Source organism: Alternaria arbusti, assembly GCF_024043155.1.
Source record: "Alternaria arbusti strain BMP 1465 chromosome Unknown scaffold_12, whole genome shotgun sequence".
NCBI classification, from domain to species: Eukaryota; Fungi; Ascomycota; class Dothideomycetes; order Pleosporales; family Pleosporaceae; genus Alternaria; species Alternaria arbusti.
The window spans coordinates 193259-216257 of NW_026249952.1; the positions used below are offsets into that span (position 1 = coordinate 193259).

At 53.3% G+C, this 22999-nt stretch overlaps 10 protein-coding genes across 10 annotated transcripts; 7 read left to right on the forward strand and 3 right to left on the reverse strand.

Annotated features, from left to right (window-relative positions):
- Positions 1-68: 68 nt before the first annotated feature.
- On the forward strand, positions 69-1493 carry J4E86_008010 (uncharacterized protein; the record flags this gene model as incomplete). The annotated part of the gene is made up of 2 exons (XM_051448525.1): positions 69-1092; positions 1153-1493. The coding sequence occupies 2 exons, from the start codon at positions 69-71 to the stop codon at positions 1491-1493; spliced, it is 1365 nt and encodes a 454-aa protein (XP_051300121.1).
- A 1606-nt stretch (positions 1494-3099) lies between these two features.
- On the reverse strand, positions 3100-3786 carry J4E86_008011 (uncharacterized protein; the record flags this gene model as incomplete). The annotated part of the gene is made up of 1 exon (XM_051448526.1): positions 3100-3786. The coding sequence occupies one exon, from the start codon at positions 3784-3786 to the stop codon at positions 3100-3102; it is 687 nt and encodes a 228-aa protein (XP_051300122.1).
- A 778-nt stretch (positions 3787-4564) lies between these two features.
- On the forward strand, positions 4565-5557 carry J4E86_008012 (uncharacterized protein; the record flags this gene model as incomplete). The annotated part of the gene is made up of 3 exons (XM_051448527.1): positions 4565-4590; positions 4638-4896; positions 4946-5557. The coding sequence occupies 3 exons, from the start codon at positions 4565-4567 to the stop codon at positions 5555-5557; spliced, it is 897 nt and encodes a 298-aa protein (XP_051300123.1).
- A 427-nt stretch (positions 5558-5984) lies between these two features.
- On the reverse strand, positions 5985-6713 carry J4E86_008013 (uncharacterized protein; the record flags this gene model as incomplete). The annotated part of the gene is made up of 3 exons (XM_051448528.1): positions 5985-6327; positions 6377-6499; positions 6694-6713. The coding sequence occupies 3 exons, from the start codon at positions 6711-6713 to the stop codon at positions 5985-5987; spliced, it is 486 nt and encodes a 161-aa protein (XP_051300124.1).
- Positions 6714-6886: 173 nt separating this feature from the next.
- On the forward strand, positions 6887-8542 carry J4E86_008014 (uncharacterized protein; the record flags this gene model as incomplete). Its single annotated transcript, XM_051448529.1, has 3 exons — positions 6887-7179; positions 7375-8164; positions 8300-8542. 3 exons carry the CDS (start codon positions 6887-6889, stop codon positions 8540-8542), a joined length of 1326 nt encoding a protein of 441 aa, XP_051300125.1.
- A 617-nt stretch (positions 8543-9159) lies between these two features.
- On the forward strand, positions 9160-10336 carry J4E86_008015 (uncharacterized protein; the record flags this gene model as incomplete). Its single annotated transcript, XM_051448530.1, has 2 exons — positions 9160-9636; positions 9686-10336. The coding sequence occupies 2 exons, from the start codon at positions 9160-9162 to the stop codon at positions 10334-10336; spliced, it is 1128 nt and encodes a 375-aa protein (XP_051300126.1).
- A 286-nt stretch (positions 10337-10622) lies between these two features.
- Positions 10623-12447, forward strand: J4E86_008016 (uncharacterized protein; the record flags this gene model as incomplete). Its single annotated transcript, XM_051448531.1, has 3 exons — positions 10623-10640; positions 10667-11434; positions 11773-12447. The coding sequence occupies 3 exons, from the start codon at positions 10623-10625 to the stop codon at positions 12445-12447; spliced, it is 1461 nt and encodes a 486-aa protein (XP_051300127.1).
- A 340-nt stretch (positions 12448-12787) lies between these two features.
- On the forward strand, positions 12788-13657 carry J4E86_008017 (uncharacterized protein; the record flags this gene model as incomplete). Its single annotated transcript, XM_051448532.1, has 1 exon — positions 12788-13657. The coding sequence occupies one exon, from the start codon at positions 12788-12790 to the stop codon at positions 13655-13657; it is 870 nt and encodes a 289-aa protein (XP_051300128.1).
- Positions 13658-14226: 569 nt separating this feature from the next.
- J4E86_008018 (uncharacterized protein) lies at positions 14227-16656 on the reverse strand (the record flags this gene model as incomplete). The annotated part of the gene is made up of 2 exons (XM_051448533.1): positions 14227-15469; positions 15524-16656. 2 exons carry the CDS (start codon positions 16654-16656, stop codon positions 14227-14229), a joined length of 2376 nt encoding a protein of 791 aa, XP_051300129.1.
- A 4379-nt stretch (positions 16657-21035) lies between these two features.
- Positions 21036-22620, forward strand: J4E86_008019 (uncharacterized protein; the record flags this gene model as incomplete). The annotated part of the gene is made up of 2 exons (XM_051448534.1): positions 21036-21160; positions 21228-22620. 2 exons carry the CDS (start codon positions 21036-21038, stop codon positions 22618-22620), a joined length of 1518 nt encoding a protein of 505 aa, XP_051300130.1.
- Between the last annotated feature and the right edge of the window lie 379 nt (positions 22621-22999).

A 22999-nucleotide genomic window follows, 5' to 3' on the forward strand; every position in this document is an offset into this window, starting at 1 on the left:
CCTTGATGCCTTCCGACATCCACAATAATCTATACCTATAGCATCCTTATCGCATTCATCTCTCCAAAATGAAAGCGGCACGCGCCCTTGTTCCAGCCTTCCTGGCAGCCAGCCGCGTCGCTGCCATGCCGCAGCGCAGCGCGCCGCAACAAGCTATACTCGACGCGTCGACGAAGCATCTCGCCAAACCACTTGGTGTAGGCCACTTCAGCGAATGGAGCCGTGCCACAAAGAAGGAGTTCTTGGTAGACTGGCAGGCCGGTAGGGAGGATGAGTGGACCATGGTAATGGGCAATGAGGGCGGTGATATGGACTCCATGACCGCGGCGCTCACTTGGGCCTACCATCTTGAACACTCCACCGAACACACCGACAAGCCTATCAAGGCCATTGCACTCCTTCAGACACCGTCGCATGCGCTTGATCTGCGACCGGAGAACAGGCTGGCCCTCGACAATTCGCAGATGACGCCTGGCCACGAGGACTTGTTGACGCTGGATGAGCTGCCTGAGGACCCCGAGACTCTGGGCAAGAAGCTCAAGGGCATCGTCCTGGTCGACCATGGCAGCCCTCTACGAAAGTGGAACGAGGCAAAGATCCTCAGCATCTTCGACCACCACAAAGACCGCGGTACTGCTCCTGACGCCGAACCCCGTGTCTTCGAAGTAGCAGCAAGCTGCACTACGCTCGTGGCCCGCCAGATGCTCGATGAGCTCGAGAAACTTGACGAAGAATACCACATGCCGCACGAACTGCTCGAGCTAGTCCTCAGCGCCATTGCCATTGACTCCGGCGGCTTGTCAGGCAAGAAGACGACCAAGACCGACATCGAAGTCTCCAAGCGTGTCCTCGCACGCAGCAACTGGAAGAAGGACAGCCTCGAAGACGTCATGGAGGACCTCGACGACGAGCTCAGTAAGGCACAAAAGGACATTGACAACCTTGGTCTGCGCGACCTGTTGCGCCGAGACTGGAAGGGAGACATCATTGATACGCCGTCCCCGCGCACTCCTACCGTGAGCATTGGCTTCGCCTCGATTCCATACTCCATGGACGAGCAGATCCTGAAGACGGACTTTGCGGAACTCTTTGGTAAGTCTTGACTCCCTTCTCAATCTACCCTTTGAGTCCATCTCAGCTAACACACCCCAGACTGGTTCGCCGTCCATGCCGCCTGGACCGCCGAAGCCGGCGTCGACATCTCCATCACGCTCAACAAGTACAAGAAGCACTACAAAGACGGCGAGAAGGAGAAGATCCGCGAAGTCGTCCTCACCGTCCGCGACGACGTCCGTATCGACCAGGACCAAGCCGACTCGCTCTTCAAGACCGTCAAGGAGGCGTTGGAGAATAACGAGGAGGGTATTGATTTCCAGCCGTGGCACCGTGCGGATCAGTTGGCGCCTAGGCAGATGGTATGGACGCACAAGAGTAGTGCGGGTAGGAAGGTTATCAGGCCGATTGTTGAGGAGGCGGTTATGAAGTGGGATTAAGGGTGGACCTGGACGGGGCTTTAATACCTATGTGAAGACGAGTCTTTATGAAACATACCTGTCAATCCACATGTATCCCATATGTATACATGATACTCTGTGATGTAACTTGGACAGGATGCTCAACGTGCATCCTTCACGGTAGGTTCTGGTCCATGGGGTACGCTCAGAGGATGACAAAACTCAGGCGCCGTTGCTGCATACACAGTATTTGTTCTCACAAAGTGAACGGCAATGAAGATCATGTATGCTTCACCCTGAAAAACACATGCAGGGCTTCTTCAATACATCTTGCAAATGGCACTGATAGATGGCGAAATCCATGCAGTGTTGCTGCATACATGATATTGATGCCCAACAAGTGGGAAAGCTCCAGGACAATGTATATCTCAACCCGGAGTATAGCAATGCGGCTTCTTCATACGTTTCACGTCAGTGGTATTAGTCGATACCAGAATACGTGCAGCGTTGCTGCTTACACAGTACTGAATCTTGGCAAGTAGGAGGTATCCAGGGTGATGTATGCTTCAAACTACGAAGTAGATACACTTCCCCTAATCGATTCTTGCGAACTACATCAGTGTGTGCTAGAACCCAAATCGTGTTGCCGCATACACGGTATCAGACTTGTATAAGTATATAATACCCAAGCCGATGTATACTTCTAGCAGTACTGGTCTCGGAGAATATCTATGTCGGGTTGCGGTATACGAAGCCTTGAATCAGAACAATTGAGCGGTATCCAGGGCAATGTATACTTCTAGTAGCCCCGATCAACGGCAGCATCCACATCGGATGGCCGCACACATAGCATCAAGATTCAACAAATAGGGAGTCTCTAGGATAATGCATGCTCCTGGAAGCACTGACAGACGCTGATATCAACGTCAATTTGCCGCATACGTTGTGTTAAACTTGAAGAACTGGATGGTGTCCAAGTTGATGTTTACTCCTGGCAGTACCAATAAATACAAATATCAACGTTGGTTTACCGCATACATCGTGGTATATATCGCCGAATGCATAGGATCCAAGGTCAAGTATACATCCGGCAGCACCAAGGGACGGTGGTATCCAAGTTGGGTTGCTGCATACAGAGGATCGAACGTTGAGAAGAAGGTAGCATGCAAGCTCATGTATACGTCTAGCAGCACTCATGCACGGCAATTCCCAAGTGAGTTTGCCGCTTACATGATGTTGTGTCTCAACAAGTAGACAGTACTCAAGGTGATGTATGCTTCAATTCAAAATTATAGGATCATAACTCGTCATTCTCGTACTACGTGAGGGCTCTACTGCCATACAAAACTAGCAAAAAAACACAATTTCAGACAAAACCGCCTCCACCCGGCTATCTTGATCCGGAACCCCGCGAGAGCCAGCCCTTTCGGGCGGCTACAATCAACGGAGCCCTTCACTCAAGCCAGGGTGGAGGGAAACAACCAAAACAACCAAAACAATCAAAAAACCAAAAAAACCAAAAACGACCAACTCCCTCCAATGAAAACAAAATCATTCCATCTCATCTAACGCCGCCTTAAAACAAAACGAGTGGGGTATCTAACGCCGATAAAATGCTGATGTAGTCGTATTCCGTCTATGGGCGCTACCTGGGGCGGGCGCTACGAGCAGCTGGCTTTCGGACATTGGCGGTGTTTGTCTTTGGTGAAAGCACGTGTGTGGAGGTGGTGGCCTTGGTGCGGGAAGCAGCGCGGGTTGCGCGCGTGGTTGGGGCAGCGGCAGCAGCCGGCTTCTGGGCAGGTGCCCTTGTACGCTTCTTTGGTACAGGTAGGTCTGCGTTTTCCTTGTCCTCACCAGACAATTCGTCGCTGCTGCGCTTCTTGGCGCGTGTAGTCTTAGTTGGCTGCGCGTATGTCGGTGTGGGCTTGGCCTTGGCGACAGGCTTTGCGCGCCTGGTGTCTGGTGAGGAAGTCGCCGGGGCGGAGGAGCTTGTTGGGATGGAGTTTGTGGGAGCCGCGCGTGTCTTGCGGGAGGCAGGTGCTGGCGCTGGCGCTGATGTCTTCTTGGGTGGCGCAGTCTTGTTTGGTGCTGGCGCGGTCGCGGTCGCGACTGGTTGTGCAGGCGCGGATGCCTTGAGAAGATCTAGTAGCGTGGTTTGGCGCGTCACGGTCGGGATGCGGTTGACGCGACGCTCGAGACGCGACTGCATGCTGGCACACTGCGCGTCGCACTGCGCTCGTAGCTTCTCTTTGCGCGAGTCGAGCTCGATCTGGAGGTTGGCTAGCATGTTGGCTTTCGCCTCAGCTGTGATGCCGTCTTTGATGTTGTTCATCGCGTGTTGTGTGATGTGTGACGCGTCGGCGGCGGTGATGTTATTGTGAAGTGCCGGAGAGTACCAGCTAGCAGAGAAGAGCTGCTGAGACTTTCAAAGATCTGATATTGATCTTGAGAGGCTCGGGTGTGGGGGTGGTGGAAGAGGGTTGCAGCTTCCAAATGTTGTGGTGGTGGAGAACAGTAAACAACGCGAGGCAAGCCGCGACGATGATACTGGGGAGAAGATTTGAGTGGTATAAGTGACTTATTGAGACTTTCTGATGCTTTTGCAACAACTTTTGAGAGATTTGGAGCAGATTTGATGTGGTTGCGGGTGGTGGTGGTTGCAGCTGCTGAATCAGAGTGGGATGTTGGAGGAAGGAACGTTGGAGCCCGCAGGTCTGCCCTTTACGCCAGCGCCAAGGGCGACGTCACGGCCTAAGCAGTACACTTGCTACATTGAGGTTGGTCGCAAGACAAGAGAGAACACCAAAGTGCAAGATAGCAATGTCCGCAGCAACAATTGCAGCGCAGCGCTTTAGTATTGGAGTTGCAATATTCGATGTTCAATTGCACGAGTAAGTTTCTAGATGTTGCAGATGCCGTCTGAGTCATTTCTCCTTCGACGTGCGCACGGCCTCCCGCAGGCGCGGTCACACCGCACGTGATCTCGGCGGTTCCCATGGCCAGCCTCCGTCCTCCGCTGCGGCGACCTGAGCTCAGCATCATAAGGTTACCGTCGATCCAACCAACTACCCAAACAATCACCTCAACCCCACACACATCCGGCCTTCAAGATGGTGTTAGAAGCTTCTATGATAGTGTAAGGCTATATGCACTCACACATCGGTCGCATACTAACTTCGGCAGCGTTGACAACAGCGAAGCTAGTCGAAATGGCGATTATGTACCCTCGCGATGGGAAGCACAACAGGACGCCGTGAACATGATCTTCTCCGCGAAGACTGGTGCAAACCCAGAGTCATCCGTCGGTCTCATGAGCATGGGAGGCAACACCCCGGAGATCCTCACGACCCTGACAACGGACATTGGCAAGGTGTTGGACGGTCTGCACCGGACAAAGATAAAGGGCAGCTCACACTTCGTGACTGGCATTAACGTCGCGGCTGTAAGTTGGCAATAACCCTTGGGATGACACCTGCTAACTGAACTTGCAGTTGGCTCTCAAGCACAGACAGAACAAGTCGCAGAAGCAGCGGATAGTCATGTTCAACTGCAGCCCCATCGAGGAGGACGAGAAGAACCTGGTCAAGCTGGCAAAGAAGATGAAGAAGAGCGGTATCAGCATCGATATCATCGCATTCGGCGAACTGAGCGACGACACCACGCGGAAACTCCAAGCCTTTAGCGACAACGTACAAAGCGCCGAAGGCTCCTACCTCGCCACCATTCCACCCAGCGCGAACCTGCTCAGCGATTCGTTGATTACTACACCTATAGTTGGCGGGGAGGGTGCATCCAGCGGTGGTGGAGACAGCGGTTCCGGAGGCGGAGGCGGCGGTGCTTCCGGCGGGAACGACTTCGAGTTCGGCGTGGATCCATCGGTCGACCCCGAGCTCGCATTGGCGCTGAGGATGTCTTTCGAGGAAGAGAAGGCGCGGCAGGAGAAGGACAAGAAGACGAAGGAGGCGGCCGAGGGCAAGTCGGAGCTCGAGCCGGTGGCTGAGGGTGACGAGAAGCAGCCGCTGCTGGACAGCTCGGGCCAGCCTGGTGGAAGCAGCAGCAAGGACAAGAAGGACGACGACCCAGACAAGATGGACACGGCATAAGCGGACATAGCGCAGCTAGGAAGAGAAACGCCTTTGAAGCTTCACGGTGGAGCAGGAATATTCACGGCGTCTACTGTATGACTAGAGCTGGCGTCTACCGCATGGCACGGATGAAATGAAGCAAATAATGAACATTAGTCTACATTGATAGGTACTGGAGACAGTACTATCTTCTACAGCACATCTCCCACAACTTGACTTCCCTAGTGGGTGGTCTCTCTTCGTCCCCAAACCCGACACTATCATACATGTTACGGACCCAAGAGTGATGCCCTGGAGCTTTGGTACGAGAGTCTCTAGTGTGCTCCCGAACTGTAACCAGTGGCAATGCATGCCGCAGCAGAACGCTCCTCGCGCTGTTCAACACGCGTCCCGCTTTGTTTCTCTTCATTCCGATTCGTGGTATCATATTCCCAACACGGCCTCCTCAACCCCCTCTGACTTTGACAAAGCTATCCAGCCCCCGATCGAACTTCTCGCACCGGATCGGCATCTCAACGGTATAGAACGGATTCTTCATGACGTAATCCGCATACAATTCATATATCCTCTTCATCATAGTATCGACATTCGGTTGCTGGGGCTCGGTGAAGAGCAAGAACTTGACACCGGTCTGTGTTTGGAAACATTGAATGCGGAAGTGTGAGCTTTCGAGGACCTCGATACCGGTTGCGCGGACAGGGAAGGTCTGGAGATTCGGTGTGGTGGTAGAGGGAGGCGGCGCGCGGACGGGTGGGACTGGAGAGAGCTGCGCTGTGATGGCGTGCATTCTAGACGCTCATCAGTGGAAGTCTATACGCTCAGAAGACTGCGAATTACCCATGAAAAGATCCAGCGAGCATGAGATAGTCATTGCTGGTGAGCTTGCTCATGCCCGCGTGGAACTCGCGATTGTAGATGAGACCGCCAGACTTGCTGATGACGAACAGCGCGAACACCACCCTACACTATAGTGTTAGCCGACAACCTAAGAACACACTCGGCTTGCTTATTACATCTTGACGATCGGTGCGCAAGGAACAGACTATCGCGACTTTCGGCGGCGTGGTGTTGCGGCTCGCGTTCCGCCCTGTGGGACCCTGGGAGGGGCTAGCTTCACACCGCAGCCAACTACCCACTCGCCTTTGACAGCTCACATCGGTGTTTGCTTGGCCATTCACACGGTTGAGGCCCGCTCACTCCTACCACTGCTTCTCCTCAAGACTCCCCACACCACGGCACCCACACCCGCTCAATATTCTCAGCCCGGCCAACGCGGACCGTTGAGCTTCACCAACCCCGCGAATCTCAACTATCCAAACCGCTGCCGGGAGGCCTCCACACACCATCATGTCCAACCAAAGCATTCTTAGAATCACCCGCGAACTCGGCGAGATCCAGCGCGGCTCCGACCTCTCCATAGCCGTTGCCTGCCGCGATATTGACGTGCGCCATGTGCGGGCGCTAATCATAGGCCCACCTGACACTCCCTACGAGTTCGGCTTCTTCGAGTTCGCTGTTAAGTTTGCGCGCGAATACCCTACTAAAGCTCCGAGTGTCACGGCTATAACTACCCATGGTGGGCGTACGCGATTCAATCCCAACATATACGCGGGCGGCAAGGTGTGCCTATCGATTCTTGGGTAAGTGACCTTGGAGCATACGAGGGTGTATGTTCTGCCAAGAGACAACACAAAACGTATCGAATGCCTCTAGGCTGTCTTCAAGTAAAGCAAAATACGGCAGCCCTGAAGCATACGAACACGTTTATTTTGTCAAAAGACGAGACAAAACGCATCAGATACCTCCAAGGCTGAGTCTATGCTAACAGAATGCAGTACATGGCGAGGAGAGCGTGGTGAAGAATGGTCGTCTGCCCAGGGCCTCGAGTCTATCCTTATCTCCATCCAGAGCCTTATGTCGAGCAACCCGTACGAAAATGAGCCTGGCTTCGAGGACGCAAATTCGGACTACGACAAGAAGAACCAGGAGGCATACGTAGACAAGATCCGACACGAGTCGCTGCGCATATCCGTCATCGATCGCCTGGAAGAATACCTAGGCATCAATTGGGGGAGGTCTGGCGTGACGGTCTACAACGCGGAAGAGGACTACCAGTCGAGCAGGGACGACGCGCCCTTCGAGCCCTTCAAGGACCTCTGCAAGCGACGCTTCCTGTGGTACTACCAATCGTATCTAGCTCGCGTGGACGAGGCAGTGAAGAAGAACAAGGATGGGGACCGCTTCGAGAAGATGCCGTTCGAGGGCCCGGGCAACGCGATGGAGGGCACATTCCAGTACACACAGCTCCGCGAGCGCCTGGTCAAGATCTTCGAGACCCTCAACAAGGAGATGGAGGCTTGGGCCGCCGAAGGCATGATGGCTGTTAGCAAAGAGATGAGCATTGCCAACAACCTCCAGCGCCAGTATGAGCAGATCATCGAGAAATACAAGAAGCAGGACGCCGTCACATTGGATCTTGACCTTGTTGATAAGAACCCATTCGTATGGCAGCTGGTCCTGTTCGGGAGACCTATGACGAACCTCGACGGAGGCATGTTCCGGATTATGCTATATATTAGCCCCAAGTTCCCAGAGGTTCTACCGCGTGTTAGATTTGAGGGTAAAGTAGCCATCACGGGTACGTTTTAGAGCTTTTCCGCTAACTGATATCTAGTATGTATCCGCCCGGCTGTTATATGGAGACACCCTTGTCGAATTATCTCGTAACGTATTCCTCAAGACAAGCTAACAAAATGATAGACACCGGTTCTCTACCACCACCGCGTATCGCCCGATGGCATACTCTGCTACGATGCTGCCCGTAAGGACGACATGCGCTCACATATCGAGGCCATCATTGCGGCTATCGAGGAGGAGTCACCTGCATACGACCCACGCACACTGGTCAATCCCGAGGCTGCAAAGCTGTTCTGGGGCACTCCAGACGAAAAGAAGCTCTACAACCGTAAACTGAGGCGATCCGCACAGGATAGCGCTGAGTGAGTTTCATTCGTGGACGTTACAATGATGTCTGCTAATAATCGTCTAGGAACTGCTTTTAGAGATTGCGAACTAATGATCCCACGGCCGGTCTTCCTCTCGATATGACATTACATGATACCCCAAGCCTAACCTTGCGAGGTGGCTTGCATTATACGGCGTTCGTTCATCAGGGCTATGGGAACAGCATGGGTAACGGCGTTAGTTATGAAATACGAATGATATTTTGTCTCATTGAAGTGATTTCACCTGTCCCAGATGTCTACATTGTCTCTGAAACCCATGTTTCTCAATATTTTATGCTCTTGCAGGCTACAGGGTCGACTTGAACTTGTGAAATTTGTCCCTTATCTAGTTGGGAGTGGGAACGATGCAGAAGTCTACATTGCCCTCACATGTTTAATATTTGTATTACCATGTTATTGAAGGATGTAGAGCACCTGTTCATCTTCTCGTACAGGATACGGCGCTTCTGCACGCGCGAGTATGGCCGTTGAGACCCTGACATGCGGGAACCTTGAAGCTAACCCAAGCCCCCGGAAAGTGTTCCCCCGAGCGCTCTCCGCAAAACAATCCCTGATCGTCGCACCACCAATTGCACTGACACTCCATCCTCCACCATGCCGAACAACTCAGACACTATCCAATCGCTCGGAAAAGTTCTCGTCGTCGGAGGCTGCGGCTTTCTAGGAAGCCACATCGTCAGCTTGATCGTCAAGCGTCACCCCCAGACACAAATCGCCGTGCTCGATCTACGAACCAACTCGAATCGCAACGCCAGCCCGAACGTCTCCTACCACGATGGCGATATCACGGATGCTCCTGCCATGAAGGCTCTGTTCTCGCAGATCAAGCCCGACGCCGTCATCCACACAGCATCACCACACTTCGATCTGAAGCCTGAGATTCACGACAAGGTCAATGTTGGGGGTACCAAGGTCCTGCTGCAGGCCGCGCAAGAGTCTGGGGTGAAGGGCTTCGTGTACACAAGCTCAGCAAGTGTTATCCTCGACCACGTAAACGATCTCGTCAACGCAGACGAGAGATGGCCGCTTGTTACTGGCGACGACCAGCCTGAGTACTACACAACCACAAAGGTAAGCACACAATCGTATTGTTATGTCGTAGAAGCTAACGATATACTAGGCCTACGCCGAGACGGCCGTCCTCCAAGCGAACCGCCATCCTGAGAACTCCCCCAACTTCCTGACCTGCGCCATCCGTCCCGCTGGTATCTTCGGCGAAGGCGACGTACAACTGCTCCCTAAGATGGTAGGCGCATACCGCAAAGGACAAACCAAGTTCCAAGTCGGCGAGAACACCAACCTGTTCGACTTCACCTACGTCGAGAATGTCGCATACGGCCACGTGCTCGCTGCTATCGCGCTCCTCCATACCCACAAACGCCTCCCCAGCATTCCTCTCGACAACGAGCGTGTCGACGGCGAAGCCTTCCTCATCACCAACGGACAACCTGTATACTTCTGGGACTTTGCGCGTGCGGTATGGCACGAGGCGGGCGACCGAACACCGTTGAGCAGCGTGTGGCATCTCAGCACCGAGTTCATGTGGGCTATTGGCACGATCCTAGAGAATGTCTTTTGGCTCATGGGAAAGAAGCCTAATCTGACTAGGGCTCAGGTCAAGTACAGCAGCATGTCCAAGTACCACAGCATCAACAAGGCGAGACTGCGGTTAGGATATGAACCTCTTGTTACTTTAGATGAGGGTATCAAGAGGGGTGTACAGTATATTCTGGAGCAGGAGAAGAAAGCTGGGGAGAAGAAGGGTCAGTAGACTCATACAAACATAGGAGCAGAGGCTATCGAAGACGATTTATTCCCATACTGCAGGTGTATAGTGTTGTAGATAATGTAATTACAGACATCTTCGATGCAAGCAGGCACTTCACTACGATGCTCGTATTTCTCAACTCAGGGAGGCTCTCGTAAATACATGCACACTGTCGTGGCCAGATGGAGCTAGAACCTCCCCAAGGCGGGACCCACTCCCGATTAAGTCAACTTCGTCGCGCGCGTAGCTCAGCGACCTCCCCAACCCCACGTTCACCCCACCCGTCACCATGGCGCGCAATCACGAAGTATGTCGCGCCCGCTACTTCCCGAGTCAGCATACGAAGCTCTCGGCCTCTCTCCTGAAACGATCAAAGACCTGATGAATCCCAAGCCTGCGCCCGAACCTACCGAAATCCACGCGCCGAACCTCCTGCAGAGTGACGAAGACAATGCGCGCCCCATGTCGCCCAACGAAACTTCCATAACGCTATACGCCGAACTGCTGCTGCATATACGTACGGTCACGCTTTTTGCATCGCTGCGCACGAATTTCTCTCGGTCGACGGACGCGAAGCTGTCGTCTGATGGGTCTTACATCACTGTCTCTCATGAGGGCCAGTCCGCGTCAATACGTCTTCCTATCAACGTCAAAGGCGGAGGCGACGCTGCGCTTGAACTACCGTCACAGCCTCCAACGAAAGAGTTAACACTCCGTCTTCAGCTGGAAGAAAAGGAAGGAAGCGACCTTCTTGGGACACTGCAACGCGAAGACCGACAGGCCAACATTGTACCGTGGGACGGCGCTTCGCTCAACGATGCGAAGGATTTTGAGATAACCTGCAAAGGCTGCGACGGTATCCTTGTAGCGAAAGGAAAGATTCAACAGTGGAGAGACCTGCCTAATGAGAATTGGGCTGAGATGATGGACTTTTGGCATTGCCATAAGCCGGACGAGCATCACTTGCACGATCACACACACGATGATGTTGTCGGTCAGAAGGGTTATGCAGCTGGTAATCGCCTGCAGGCTACGGGAGGTGTTGGGTTTGTTGATCTGGCCAGCTTTCTACTGGCAGAGTCGGATTGCGAAGGCGCACAGGTAAGCTACAACCTTCTTTCAACCGTGTCGTGCGGTTCCTACATCGTCACTTCATGAGGTTGCAACATGTATGGGCGCAAAGAAGACGAACTCGCCTCATCAGTGGCATTCATCGTCGATACAAGCGCCCTAAATTGATAGGCTCATACACGTACTCTTGGTTCCGGTGTACCCTCTTCCCCAGGTTGATGGGTTGCCGGCGCCGTCGAGTCAGCGGCCTGGCGTTTCACTGTCTCTATACCCTCAGACCCTTGGGATTGGCAGGTTTAGCCAAGGCTACATTCTACACACATCGGTGGCTATCGTTGTTCAGTCTCGTATATGCTGACATGACGCAGATCTCCTCCCATGCCGGCACGGATCCAGGCCTGATTCAATGCAAACATTGCAACCACACAATCGGCGCCCACGAGCCCTCAACCGACGGCTGGCGAATACGAAAATGGGCCATAAGCATACGATCTGCAAAAACCACTCCATCGTCGTCAACTACGCATACAGTCCAGAAATGGATATCAGTCCGCCTCCTCCACCTCATCGAAAACACCGGCCTCCGCAAATTCCACATCCACACCGCCGCACCACCCGCCCAATCCCAAGAAACCCCCATACCCTCCCTCCTCATCTGGGTCTTCACCCCCGATCTCCTCTTCTCCTCTTCCATACCCACGCCCGGCCGTCTCGATCCTACCCGCACAATGAAAGTCTTCTACCAGAAACAGACATGGCAGGCGTTGAAGCCTGGTGAGCCTGAAAGTGCTAGTATAGAGGATGTGGAGTTTCCGGTGGATTTGTATGAGGAGTTGGAGAAGGGGTTGGAAGGGAGTCAGAGGTTGTTGCCGCCGACGGCGAAGAAGTTTCAGGGGTGGGATGTTGGGCTTTTGGAGAGGTTTGAGGTGCTTGAGGCGGGATTGGGTGACGGAAGTGGGGAGGAGGAAGGTGAGGCTGGTGCGAATGGGGGTGCCAATGGGAATGGGTTGGGTGGTGAGATACCGGAGGAGGATGTTGATTGACGTGATCGAACGGTTTAATGAGTATACACACATCTATGCCTTATATTGAAGCTATATTGTAGCAGTCATTCGTGTCCCATCTGCTGTATTATTTTTGTCATTTGTTAAAATGCGTCATACAAGACTGGCGGTCTCTGAGCGGGTGTATGGCATAAAGATTGCTAGCCGGGTGAGAGCAAGCGCCAACCTCACCCGTAGCGCTTTCCCATCCGCTCAATCACCGCTGACCTCGCAAGAATAAAACCGCCTTCCTCTCGCTCGAACTGTGCTCTACCTTTCCTTCTCTCTTCCAGCAACTGGAAAGTTGCATCCACTTCAACCATATCATCATTCCACCAGTATGTCTATAGTCGCCAAGATTGCTGCGATGCAGCGACATCGTGCCGCCGCCGCCGAGACTTCAGATGATCTTCTGGATGTGAGAGTCACTTCTGAATCATCAACTACCGCAAGGATCGGCCAGTCTACCATGGACACTGGACTCCGACGTCTATGCCAGTCCACGCAGTCTGTGGGTTTAGAAGATCATGTAGCCACCGAGGTCTCAGATGAAGCTCCCAATATGATGCAACTCAGCACAGACTCAGAGAAGCTCGCCATTGCTGAAGACAATGCTGAAAACTCACCTCTCCTCCGTCTGCCAGCTGAGATCCGCAACACCATCTACGACCTGGTTCTCAGCTCTCACCGCGACTTCCACACCTTCGATGTCGCACGCCAGAAGAGTGTGCGGCAGAATGGTGGAAGCGAAACTACTATACAACAGCTCGCTTTGTTGCAAGTGTGCCGCCAACTCTACACCGAAACCAATCTTATCGCCCTCAACTCCACTCCCTTCGCCTTCGGCTCCGTCACCGACTTTTCCAAATACATCGCGCAGACGCTCCTCCCACCCCAAATTTCTGCCATCAGCGTGCTCAAATGCCCGTTCCGCGAGATCTACTTCCCTGGCTTCGGCGTAAACTCCGCTTTCATCGGTCTCGTTCGTGAGAGTCTGCGTGGGCTGAAGGTGCTGGTACTGTTTGGGGTGAGGAGTCAGGCCGTCGAGGAGGAGGCGATGCGGGTCATAGAGAGGAAGATCGCGAGGGAGATTAAAGAGGGATGTGGGGAGCTAGAGGTGAAGGTTGAGTTGACGAGGAATGGTTTGAAGTGGCGCAAGGAGGTCGCATCGGTCTATGGCCGTGGAGAGCGGAGTTTGGGCGCAGAGTGATGAGGGTGATTGACTCTCCTTGACCTGCCCAGCAAGAATATCAAAAGCTGTGTACGATTAGACATGGATTAGTATTGCGTGCATTCAATCACCACTCAACATTTGCAAAGACAAGATCTTCCTTTCCACCAGTTTTATTTATCTATCTATCCTACACTATCTGATGATCTCTACCGCAGCCTTAAGACTCCGTAAATGGGCAGTCCGCAAAGAAGGAGAAGGGGGGAGATCAAAATCAGTCGCTAGATAAAAGAAGAAGGGGGGAAATGAAAACCCGCTCAAACAAACAAAGATCCTTTGTTTTTTTGTGGAGTTTCTGTTCTGTTCGAGGCGCTATCCCACACCCAGTGTGGGGAAAGAGAGAGTGAAGAGCAAGGCCGTAAATGCATGCGTGCCCGATTATATCTTCTCAAGTCCTCCTCTTGTCATAACAGTCGTGAATCGCTGTTCAAAGAAACACCCAGTGTCCAGACGCCGGCTCAATGGAAAATTACTCCTTCTGTTTAAGTACAGGGTGTGAAAGACGGCTATACAAGTGCCCGCTAATCGTATACAATGCAGTGCGGGAATTACTGCTGGTTCCCGAAGCCCATAAAGTTCAAATCATCCAATGTAGTGGTGGGCTCAATGTATTGGGGGTCGAACTGGCCTCCAACCTGGTTGAAATCGGGAAAGAAGTTGGCCGTGTGGTTGAACGTCATCTGGCTGGGCGGCGCAGTGTCGAACAACGTGAAGTCCTGGCCGGGGCGACTGAAGCCTTGCATGGTCATGTCCATGTCACCGCCAAAGCCCTCATCCATGTCTGGTGAGTAGAGGGTGATGTCAGGCTGAGCCATGGGTGATAGATGTGGCAGACCGTTCATGTTGTTATTCGTCGCAAATGGCAGCGGCGCGAAGTCGAACGCTGTGCTCATTGGGGTTGGCTGCTGGTAGCCCGTGTTGAAGTTTGCGTTCAGTGCACAGGCGTTGTAGATGTCGTTGTGGTTGATGTGGGTGTCTTCTGGCGTCACAGCATCGTCGAAGGATGTGGGCTCAACGGGCGAATGTCCTGATGAGTATGTGAAGTGAGAGCCATCGGTGGTGATCGAGTCACGACGGAAGTCATCTTGGTAACCGTGAGCACTCATAGCCGGCGTTCCGAAGCCATAGCAGTCAAAGTTCTCGATCATGGGCACTTGAGGCGAAGCAGCGAATGGTGTGATAGGTGTAGTCATGGTCGCCGACATGGGTGTACCGATGAAGGGAGTGAGAGGGGTAGCGGGGCTGTGCTCGCTGCCAGAAGCGCCCTTCTTGCGACCGTTGCTCTTGGAGCGAACATATTCCCAGCCATGAGCCTTCTCCATGTGCTGCTTGCAGTTGGACTCGCGCTTCGAAGCGTACGTGCATGGGTGGTAGAGACACTTGTACTGAGCAGGGGCAGCAGAGTGCTTGTCGTTCATGTGCCTATCACGCTCCTTCTCAGTCGGCCAGCCGAGTTCGAAGTACTTGCAGTTCTTCTCGGAGCACTTCCATGGGCGAGAGTGGGTCTTCTCGTGCTTGGTCAGGTCGCATGGTCGCTTGAACTCCTTCTTGCAGTCACGGCAAGTGTGCATCACGTCTCCGGGTTTCTCGGACTTGCGTCGTCGCGCCATGGATCGGGTTACTTCGTCCTCGTCCATGCTGTCCTCGTCGGCGTCCGACAGACGACGCTTGATCCTGAATGCGTTTGAAGCTTCCACCGACATGGGGATGACGTTACCGTTCTTCTCCCGGACGAGCTCGGCAGGACGGCCGTTGTGGCTGATGCCACCGCGGAGGGTGATCTTCTCATCGCTATAGAGTCTTTGATTAGCGCGGGCGAATAGAAAGTCAGCGGCGCGGTCATACCGTGAGTAATCCATCTCGTCCAGATCCTCACCCTTGGTTTCTTTTTCTCTTGTAGCAGCCATGATTGAAGCGTATCGTCTAATCTGTTCCATCAAATCGAGGAAGTAGCCGTCAGTATAAGGGCGGTCGGTTGGTAGTCGCTGGTCTTGTTCGGATATGTACTGGACGGTCGTAGCCAAGAGTTGGATCGATCGTTGGCAAAAGCGGAAGTACGAGTCCGGGGAAGCCGACAGCTCCTTTAAACCACGAAAAATGCAATAAGCTTCTGCACTTTGAGAAAGACAACGGGTGATTCCACTTACGGGTGCGAGGAAGACGAGGGTCTTCTCGAGGTCACGGAGGTTGCGAATATTCTTCTCACCTATGCGTCGAGGCACGTCCTTGACGAGGGAGTGGAAGTCCTTGAGAGACTCCTCGGCGAGAATGGGCTTGATGATGTAGTCGTGAATCTGCTTGCACGTGTGCTCGCCGAGCACGTGATCCTCTTCTGAAAAGGTGAGCGATGAGAAGGACCTGGTGACAGCCGAATGCGTCGAGCTGATAGAAGTGCTGATGGAGTCACGGACGCTCGAGCGCTGGGAGCGAATCTCGTCTTTATATATGTTAGTATGTGGGGCGTTCTCATCCAAGACGGGTGGCTGCAGTGACTCCTTACCGTATTTCGATCCACTGATGCTGGAACCCAGACCGCTGTCAGAAGCGTGGTCATGGGGGCTGCGTCCAACTGCAGTAGGCTTTGGGTCAATGTCCATTGGGGTGTGGTCCAATGGGGCGCTGTCGAGGACAAAGCTCGGGACAGGAAGAACCTCCGGATCGTTGAGAAGGTCGCAGCCGGTAACAGCGCTCTTATGGCCAGCGACCCTCGCCTCGAAGTCTTTGAGAAGGTTGGTGACGCGACGCACGTTAGGGTCCTGGATGGAGTCGTTGACTAGCTCTTCCAGCCGGTCAGTGTTGGTAGGCGAGCGGCGGGGCATGCAGAATCGGTCCACCTCGCAGATGTCGGACGAGATATGGGTTGGCGACGAGAAAGTGCCGCTCTTCCTTAGCTGCATGCCATGGGTGCTCAGAGGGGATGCGGAACCCTTAAGAGGACGGCGGCGGGGATGACGGTTCTGGTCGTGGGGTGCAGACATGTTGAGTATGACTGGTCGTCGTACCGGTTGAAGTGGGAAAGGCGGCCTCAGGTGAGTCACGGACTGCACAGTTCCCCAAGCCCGGCGATCCAAAGAGACCAAGTGTGAGTGGTTATCAGAGCCCAGATCACGTTTTCATTGACCGGGGATAGTGGAACCTTTGCGGCCGCGGAAGCTAGCAGCTGATAGGCTAGGGTGATGATGGTGATGCAGCGAGCGAGGAAAGGGCGCTGAGTCCTTTGGTCTGGTGTCGGAGGAGACGTGCAGGTATATAGGAAGGCGCAGCACGTGGAGTAAGACGGGCGGCGAGCGGCAAAAGAGGCACAAGGGCGGCGGGTCTGCGGTGCAAAAAGAGGACGAGGAGGGAGGCCTGAGGGATTAGGATTTGAAGCAAGAAGAGATGTCGAGCAGCGCGGGCTGGGGGGATAGGTGGTTCAAGAGGGAAGGAACGGGTTGTCGTCGCTTCCTCCAGTAAGTGGAGTTCAACTCCAGGCAGCAGTGCACGGACATCTGACGTTCCGCGCAGTCAGCCCCTGCTCGGATCCTGAATACGAGCTGCATACCATTATTCGCCCATTTGCACAATAGCAACCATCCGTCTTCTGCGTATCTCTGCCGTGTCTGTTGATGCGGGAGGTGATTGCGAGAGTTATTTTATCCCTCACCGCAATCCTACTGTGGTAAAAGACACTGAACCACGAGAATTGTGCTCCATCCAGCGGTGACAAGACCCTGGCCAGAAACCGGTCAACCCAAGAAGCGCAGGAACGGCTGCTAGTGCACGCGCATCATTGGTGAATGGCGTCAGGCGCCCTATGGGTGGAGGCTTTGAAGGGCGGCAGGGCTGTGCATGGATGAAGCGACTTCGCCATCCTCACCACTTCTGGTGGATCAGCTGCTAAACACAACTAACACGTCGCTACTGATAAACCCGCCGTCCCCGCTCCCTGGAATTGCACATTTGCGCACGCCGTCCTACCCGCTTTTTCCGTCGCTGCGCAATTGCACCGTGTCCTGATGTTCTGGATGTCGGCCCATACGTATGCCGCATCCTTCGATTGGGCGAGTCGCGCAGGACGCCTTTTCACCGGAATCGTGGGGGCCAAAAACACGTCGTCAACCTGCATGTGATTTATAGGGCTGCGCATGCAGGGCGGAGAGATGTTGATATTGAGGGAGTCACACATATAAGACCCATGGTGGGGTACTCCGGGACTAAGTATAGGCTTGTTGGTTGTCTCACACTCTCTACGCAGGTCGCCACCCCCCGACGTTGGATGCATCCTCTCTCACGACTCGCTGCGGACAAAAGCCGGATATTTAAGCGCGGACATCTCTCTCACCGATTACGTCGCAATGACTAGCATTCGAAATGTCTGTTCCTATCGCAAGCTACTCCGTCCATCTCAGACTTCACTGCACTTCTTTCCTTTTGCAAAAGCATGCACCGATGATTCGTCACATCACTCTGCACTCATACTCTGATCACATGGGCCGCCGGATTCAAGCAGTCATCCTTCTTTCTTCTAAACTACGACACTATCCCGACTGCACTGCTACGACAGACATCACCAGAGCCTCCAACGCGACTCTACACCTAGTACAACACACTACCAACTATCACGTGTCTTAACGTGCTGCAACGCCCCTCTAGTAAACTCTATGTAACATCCTGGTCGCCGGCATCACGTCCCAGTAATAAAAGCTGTTCGCTATCATGATCATTCATGCTGATCTCTCAGCCACCTCCAAGGGAAAAATTGAACACCTGTCTAGCTACAGAGAATGGTAGAAGTGAAGAAGCTAGAACTCGAAATTACGTGAAGATTTTGATATCTTTCGTTTCTATACTAATGTAGACAGCAGGCGGCATCGCATCCATTCAGTTCCTTGCATGTACAAGGTGTTCACGACACTTTACTAGTAGGTCGGTACAGTAATCCGCATGCCCACCCCACCGGCGCGCAGAGATCTGTCTAACTAGTATCTCCAAATCCAACAACGTCGTTATTTCATCCAAGGTATTCCAGCCGCGCAAGGTCACAATCCTACAAACTTCCCTCACAACCCAACCCTTTCCATTCCAATCTTTGAATTCGCCTCGCCGTGCTCTTTCAACCTCTTCAGTGCGCGGCTGTGATATCTTTCGGTTTGTAGTGTATGCATCTTCATAATCCTTCTTACGCATCAGAAAATCGTTCATGCTGAATCCAAACTGCTCCATCGTAAAGTCTGCAATGTATCCCGCTCCGGTTTGGGTTCTGATATTGAAGACGCTGTGGCGAACAAATGGATCTGGCTGTTCCCCTGCCAAATGATAGACAACGAAAGGCTTAACTTGGACGGTATGCCAAGTAATCGTCGCTCCAATCTTTCTAAAGGCAGTCTCAAGATAGATGAGAAAGAGTTGAATGCTGAAGTCGCAGTGGTTGTACTTATTGCGCGCTAGCCGGTCTAGAAGGGATACGTCCGGAGGATGGGCATGAGGACCAATACCATATATCAACCTTCGATTGCTATCTCGAACTGGGACTTCGGTAACGATGAGAGGTCTGTTCCATCCTGTTGGTACCGAAGGGACGTGGTAAACAGAAGGCCTACACTCGTACTCCAGTACTAGATTGAATATGTGCCAATATAGCAAGAGTATCGATCGAATGTAATAGTATTCGTCCAGTGATTGGTATGCCCACGATAGTGTAGTTATGAAGTTCGTTGCCGTTGGAAAGTGTTGTAAAGATGTTGGAGGTGCATGATGTTCTGCTAACAAGGGGGGCTTTGGGGTCGCTGGAGGTGTGGGAGGTTCTGTTGGCTCTGATGATATCACGCTCTCCAGACGGCCGCAGGAGAAGGTGGGAGTTGAAGGAGGTGTCGGCTCTGATGATGTTACGCTGCCCTGGCGACGACAAGGGAAGCTGACAGTTGGAGAAACCTTGCGCGTGTAGGTATCATCCAACATCGGAAGGGGCGAAATGCACATGATGATTCCTCGGGCTGTGATGACTGTGAATCTGCTAATACAAAAGAGGAGACGATCTAACGCAGTTTATATACCGCGTAGGTTTCGAATACCACAGTGGGATATGATGGGCTTCTGTGGATTGTCCTGTGGATTTTCTATGTCGAGCCACGGCACCGTGCAATCGCCCAATACGCTCTTTTCACTGTCAAATCCAACACTGCATCTGAGCACCGGGATACTCTACCTAGATATAGAGCGAAAAGCCTTTTCGCTGTATTCTTGGGCACACACCGTCCATCCTGTGGTCCCGCGATCACGCTTCGCAAAGGTGTTACTAACTCGAATAGCTCGCTTATAGGCACTACCAGACATTTGAACTAGACGAATTCGGTATTCTCCATACCGCAGGTCTTTGGCTGGTAGTCGCTCTATACTCCGCCGTGGTAATCATGAGATTGCGAGGAGATTAGATCGCGCCGCAGTACGTTTGGGCCGTGATACGCGGGCCAGAGACAGGGAGAATTCTTGACACGCATATCGGCTGATGCTTTACGTTAGTTCTGGTATATGTAGCGTCGCAAGCAATCCATACCTAGATACGCGTACCATGGTAGTGCGATGGATGCTGTTACCTTTCCCCACGATCCTATCGGTGTGCTACAGACCTCCGCCAACGCTGTTGCAACTACATCCTAGCACCATGTTCGGCCAACTACCTAGGTATCCGCCAAACCAAGCAAAACCCCAATTTCGCGTGTGGATGACAACATGCAGATAAACCGCGGGACGCGGCTCATGAAACCTCCATCCCGAGTTGCGCGCGCAACATTGCTTCAGGCAAAGAATCGCAGTCGTCGCCAAAAACCAACGTCGAAGCCATGACCGCGAAAGAGGGGAGCTATTATGGGAACATGCAGGTTTCCCGCGCGCAGTGGATCAGGAGAACCACCATGTGACATCAGCGTGCTCCGCGTTAAGCGACCTGACCCTGAAGGTACTAGCGCCCAAACTCTGGGAACAGCCAACGCCAATGAGACGCCGGGCAGTATAGTTCCGTTTCATGAGCCCCGTCGAGCTCAAACCCCTCGCGATGCCGTTGCCGCCGTCGTCGTTCTGACTGTTCAACCCTCTCTCTTTCCGAGGCGAGTCTTTATCGCTCTCGTCTTTCTTGTCGCTCTCTCTCGCTGCTTATCCTTAGGTCTCTCGCGGCCGTTACAATCTCTCTATAGGTTCACGCTGGTTCGTGCCTACACGCTCACTCCCCTCGCGGTCACATCGCGTTATCGCGTATTCGAAGCGTTCGCAAACGAGTTTTTCGGGTCGATTATTTGAGTTTTCTTGCAAGATGTTGGGTTTTCACAGAAGAACGAGGTCTTTAATACCGGTTAAGGATTTGGGCAAATATGATAAGGTGGCTATGGTTGAGGAAGAGGAGCAGCGGGATGTAGAAGAAGAGATGGAGAGTCACAACGCGCCAGACGGTGCCGATAAGTCGCGGCGGACGCAATTGATGCTGGTGTACCTCATCTTCCTTGCTGAAGCGTAAGTTCTACTATACATCTCATATGAGATGACCCGTTTCTTCCGGCTTGTGTTGACATTGGCGTAGCATCATGGCATCAAGTCTCCAGCCACAGCTCCAAATGCTCCTCTCGTCCTCCGACTACTGCGGCACCCTCTCCTCGTCATACCTCCGAAGCATACTCGACTGCGCATACGCATTTGGTGGAACAACGGGTCTGTTCTGGGGATACCTCGCCGACCGCATGGGAAGACGGCGCGTTACGCTCATCGGGCTCTGGAGCATGTTTGCATGCTGCCTGAGCATGGGATTTGCGACCAGTCTTGTCAGCTGCACAATCTTCCGCTTCGTCGCTGGCATGGTTAGCTCGGCAATCGTATGCACGACCCTGACCATGATTGGAGACTTGAGCACATCGGCAGAGGAGAGGGCCAAGAACGTCGCCCGGCTACCTACCATTTCTCTGGGTGGCTCCATGGGCCCTATCATGCAACTCATGGTATCGGAGAGCCTGCAAGCATACAACATGGTCTGGCAAGACTACCCAACACTGGGCTCTGAGCTAGCCTGCGGAGCTGTACTGTTTGGCATCGCGCTCACGGCGAGCATCTGCCTCAAGGAAACGCTTCCCCACCACAACGACCGCTCAGCAGACCCCGTTGACATGGACTGCGAAAAGGCCGCTTTCCTCCGCCGCGACTCAGAAGACACCAACGTCACTCTCGTCGACTTTGCTCGCCCAGATCCCATTACCATCTCGCAGTTCCTCCAGGCTCCTTCCCTCATGGTCCTCCTATCCTCTTTCTGCCTCCTCTCGCTCCACGCCTCGACCTTTGACGTCGTCCTCCCCCACCTCGGCCACAGCAGCACAGACCAAGGCGGCATGGGCATCTCCTGCGAATGGCTCAGCATCGTCGTCCTCTGCGTCCGCGGCATGGCCGGCATGGTACTCTTCTACGCCATCCCCTACGCTACGGAAAAGTACGGCCTCGTCAAGCTCTACCGTTCCGTCTCCGCCATGCTCCCCGCAACCTACGTCCTCACACCCATCCTCGCCATCGTAGTCACCTGCTCCGGTCTCGAACCCGTCATCTCCACCTTCTCCATCTTCGCCCAACACCTCCTCACTGGCGGGGCAAACGTCGTCGTCTCTCTCCTCGTCCTCAACACCACACCCGATGCCTTCTCCGCCGGCACCGTCGTCGGCATGATGCAAGTTGCCAGTCTGTTCAAGGCTTTCGCCGTCGCTGTCAGTGGAACAAGCTACTACTTTAGCGACGACCTCAGTGTGCAAACAACAAACTTCGCGCTCTGGACTTGCCTCGCTCTCTTCGGCATCGTCGGCGCGGGTCTCGCGTGGTTCGTCCGCGAGAGACCGAGTGTGGAGAAGGATTTCCCTAGCGAGGTTCTCTGCTGGGAGACTTGCTTTGATGCTGATGCGGAGAAGCAGTTTAGTCTGGAGGATGTCCAGGAGGTTTGATTGATATCACATCATCATCTGTCCGTTGTATGTCTTGATGTACCAATAGCGCGTCGACATTGAGTGTTTTTCCTATTCTTTCGTTTGTTTGTCGTGTGTTATGCTGTTTATCCATCGGTCTCCTTGTGTTTGGGTTCCGAACTCTGCTTCTTGGGTTGTATGAGTATATAAGCAAAACATCGTATTCTGGCTTGTGAGCCAGCCATTTACCTTGATAAAACTTCCACGACTTGCAAATGTGATTTGATCGATTCAGCAGTGATCCTCGGCGCGCCTGTACATGCAGCATAAACAAAAAGTGTGAAAGGGACCGAAAGGGACAGGAACCCTTGGGTTGCTAGGTTGAACTGCTCTGAGGGCACATATTCTCCCGCTCTTA